Genomic DNA, 3,358 nt, shown 5'->3' on the forward strand with positions numbered 1-3,358 from the left:
TCATTTAGCCTAAAGCAACCCTACCTCCCAAAATTCCCTGATCATTCCACAATTAAAAACAAGATATGGAAACTTAGTTCCTAAACACCCAGATTTCTCTCTACCAAAAACTCTTCATACCCAACGCACTGGTCGAAAACCAATACACAGCTCGACTCACTTGATATAACCACTTGATATAACTTGATATAGCTTACTCCAAACTCAGTTACACAGAAACTACTTTTCCATTTACTTTGCATGCCATACAAAAACATGCTATGCAAAGTACCATTTACTTTGCATGGCATGTTTTTGTATGGCTTGATCAATGAATGCATGATTATTCAAATACTCTAATTAAAAAATTCATCTTTGAAAATGTTCGCCCAAATTTAAAAGTTTGATATTTTAATTATATTGTTTGTGTAAGACAAATCCGAGACAATTTATACCGTTTCCAAAGCACTAAATTTGCAGGATGCCTAAATGTTATGGACTCTACTTTTGAGTTACCAAGGACTTTGTCACTTGTGATTGGTTACGATCACCACCCAAAAGTTTTGAGAGACTGAATTTAAAAAACCTTAAATTTTTGGTTATGGAAAATTGCTAGGCATACAATTTCCATATTGGAACATTCACTAGTCATAGACATTTCATACTATTTTCTGTACTTATGCAAAAGCATGAAAAGTGTATGATTCGCTTTTTTTCCATATATGAAAACTGAATGACTAGCATTTTTGGTCAACACGAGTATCGGAGTATCCAAATCAAAAGAAGTCACTAAAGGTAAGTAAGAGTATCCAAATCAAACGAAGTCACTAAAGGTAAGTAAGCGTGCTGTAAAATCTGGATATATTTGTTCGCTTATATAATTTTGCTATCATTTTTTTCCAATGCAAAAGCTACAAAATAATAATTTCAATTTTATTTACAAAATGCGTCGCATGCTTGCATTCCGCATAGCTCCTTTCTTCTTCGAAGTTCATTTTAACTTTTTCTCATGGTCTGCTCATCAATCGATATGGGAGAGAAGGAAGTAGCATCCAAGGGCTACCACAACCCCAGTCATTTTTTCCGAGAAGATAATCACCGCCTTATTTTCCTCGGCGAATTCGGGTTCGTGCTCTCGAAACAGTTCGCTCATCTGATCCGCTTTTTGGATCGATTCCTCGAGAGCCTGGAACACTGTGGCGAAGGAAAAATTGCCAGTCAGTGAAACGTCTCGCATACAGGCAGTGTCATTGTTGCATTGCTAAAATGATTGTTCCAAACAAATCAATTTTCACTGCTGGAAAATGTTTTAGCCTAATCATGTTGATTAGTCGTTTTTGATCATTAATTGATCTTGATCGTTGATTTTTTGGGTTATTTTTTTTGTATTTTTAGGATATGCGTTTTCTGCATGCTGTTTTTTCACTCCTTAGATTTTAATAACTAGTTACGCACACGAATTTATTCGCCCGTGATTAGGAAAGATTATCGTCAGATGCATATTGTGATCCAACTTCAAACATACTTCAGTTTCGGTAACTGAAAATGATTGTGGTCTTTTACAAAAGCTAAGAATCACTCGAAGAAAACTTAGATGATCTGCACAGCTGCCAACCGATCCTCCTCACTGTCAAACACTATGTCGTATCTGGGCTGGAACCCGGCTGATCCAGTCGTGATGTCAGCTGAAATTGCATTTTTGATTGGCTCAGACTGGAACAGCCAATCAGATTCGTCCACTCGCCATGACTCGCCAAACTGGTTGTGGAGGGTCAGATAGTCGGTGTCTGCATCTACTACTGCTCCATCTACAAAAAAGAGGAAGCGGTAAATTTTGTTTTAACATTCAAAATATTTTCAAATATAGTCTTGTCAGCAATTAAAAAATATATATTCAGTATTTCAAATATTACTGTTCTATTTAAGCCGTCAAACGTTACCAGAATTATGTATATTAACAAATTTTTGTTACATATTTTTCGATATGGAAACAATTTATGATTTTAATGGTTATTATGATTAATTTCAGCACGCAATCACCCTTGTATATTTCGACACCAAAACATGCCAGTAGAGAAACTTTAAGAGTGCTCTGCCAATATGGCTGGCTTTATAAAATTGAACTTAAAGTACTATTTTATGGATTTGAAACTTTTGGGCTCCAATCCCTGACTCGGAAAGGCGTCTGACTGCGCGCTAAATATGCGACTGGATAAAACAAAATCAAATTAGCTCAACATAACCTTTAGTGGTGTAGTCATTCTCAGTATTTCCGTCATAATATCCCAGCAACCCATACATTTTGTACTTGAAAGAAGGCGGCACAGATGTCATCAAGTTGAGAAATGTCCCCGTGAGCAACACCTGAACGACTACTCCAACATCTTCAACGTTCACCTTCAAATCTGTTCTGGCATCATTTTTTGCTTCCACTTCAAAAATGTTAAGATTCAGAGTTAGAGCAAGTAGGACTAGGGGATAGAGGTTTGAGAGTTATCTGAGGTTTCAACTGAGGAGAGAGAAGAGATACTGATTGTTGAAGAATGAATTGAGATTGTGTTTATAAAATGACACGACAAACTGAGCATCAAATAGTACCAGTTAATTAATTACCAGTTAATTAATTAGTTTATCAAATACCAGCAGACCAGTTGACCTTGTCTGAGTGCATTGAGTTTTATACCAGTTGACCTTTAATTAGGTTTCTATTGCTCAAGTCTGACCTTGAGTTTGGTCTGGTATTTCACCAGTCTGGCATTGAGCTCGTCTGTCCTCAACACCCCCACTCAGGCTGAATTGGCTTTGTCCAATGTCAGGCTGCAACCCATCAGCGTTCGACGATGTTGATCCACCTTTGCCTTGCTCAGGGATTTCGTCAACAAGTCAGCCTCCATGTTTTCGGTTGGACAGTACTCGAGCGCAAATGTTCCATCCTCGACCCGCTCTCGGACAAAGTGATACTTGACATCAATGTGCTTTGTACGCTTCTGCATTACGGGATTTTTGCACATCTTGATGCAGCTCTGGTTGTCCTCGTTGATCACAGTTGGACCATCACACGTCATATCCATCTCATTGAGTAGGGATCGTAAGTAGAGGCCTTCCTGAACAGCCGCTGCCATTGCCTGATACTCAGCTTCGCTGGTAGATATTGCTGCAGTAGGTTGCTTCTTGGTACTCCAGCTGATTGCTGCTCCTGACCGCTGCACATGAAAACTGTAGCCTGTTGTTGACCTTCTGTCATCAACGTCACCAGCCCAGTCAGCATCTGCTGAACCATAAAGGTTGAACCCATCAGGATCTTTGATGTAGCACAGCTCCAGATCTTTGGTTCCTTTCAGGTATCGCAGTACTCTCTTAGCAGCCACCCAGTGTGTTC

The 3,358-nt window shown here is 38.9% G+C and overlaps 1 protein-coding gene across 1 annotated transcript; it reads right to left on the reverse strand.

The window, feature by feature from the left end:
• Positions 1–853: 853 nt before the first annotated feature.
• Positions 854–2,416, reverse strand: LOC134845075 (uncharacterized). Its single transcript, XM_063861920.1, has 3 exons — positions 2,223–2,416; positions 1,579–1,787; positions 854–1,240 (listed from the first exon to the last, which is right to left on the reverse strand). The coding sequence occupies exons 1-3, from the start codon at positions 2,311–2,313 to the stop codon at positions 1,001–1,003; spliced, it is 540 nt and encodes a 179-aa protein (XP_063717990.1). The 5' UTR covers positions 2,314–2,416; the 3' UTR covers positions 854–1,000.
• Positions 2,417–3,358: the final 942 nt, after the last annotated feature.

The sequence above is a fragment of the Symsagittifera roscoffensis genome, chromosome 4 (assembly GCF_963678635.1).
Source record: "Symsagittifera roscoffensis chromosome 4, txSymRosc1.1, whole genome shotgun sequence".
Classification (NCBI taxonomy): Eukaryota; Metazoa; Xenacoelomorpha; order Acoela; family Convolutidae; genus Symsagittifera; species Symsagittifera roscoffensis.

Coding starts and splice junctions, on each gene's coding strand:
- LOC134845075 (XM_063861920.1), bottom strand. CDS start 2,313: ATGACATCTGTGCCGCCTTCTTTCAAGTACAAAATGTATGGGTTGCTG. Junction 1,788..2,222: donor GAATGACTACACCACTAAAG/GTTATGTTGAGC, acceptor TCTTTTTTGTAG/ATGGAGCAGTAGTAGATGCA. Junction 1,241..1,578: donor ATCGGTTGGCAGCTGTGCAG/ATCATCTAAGTT, acceptor CAATCATTTTAG/CAATGCAACAATGACACTGC.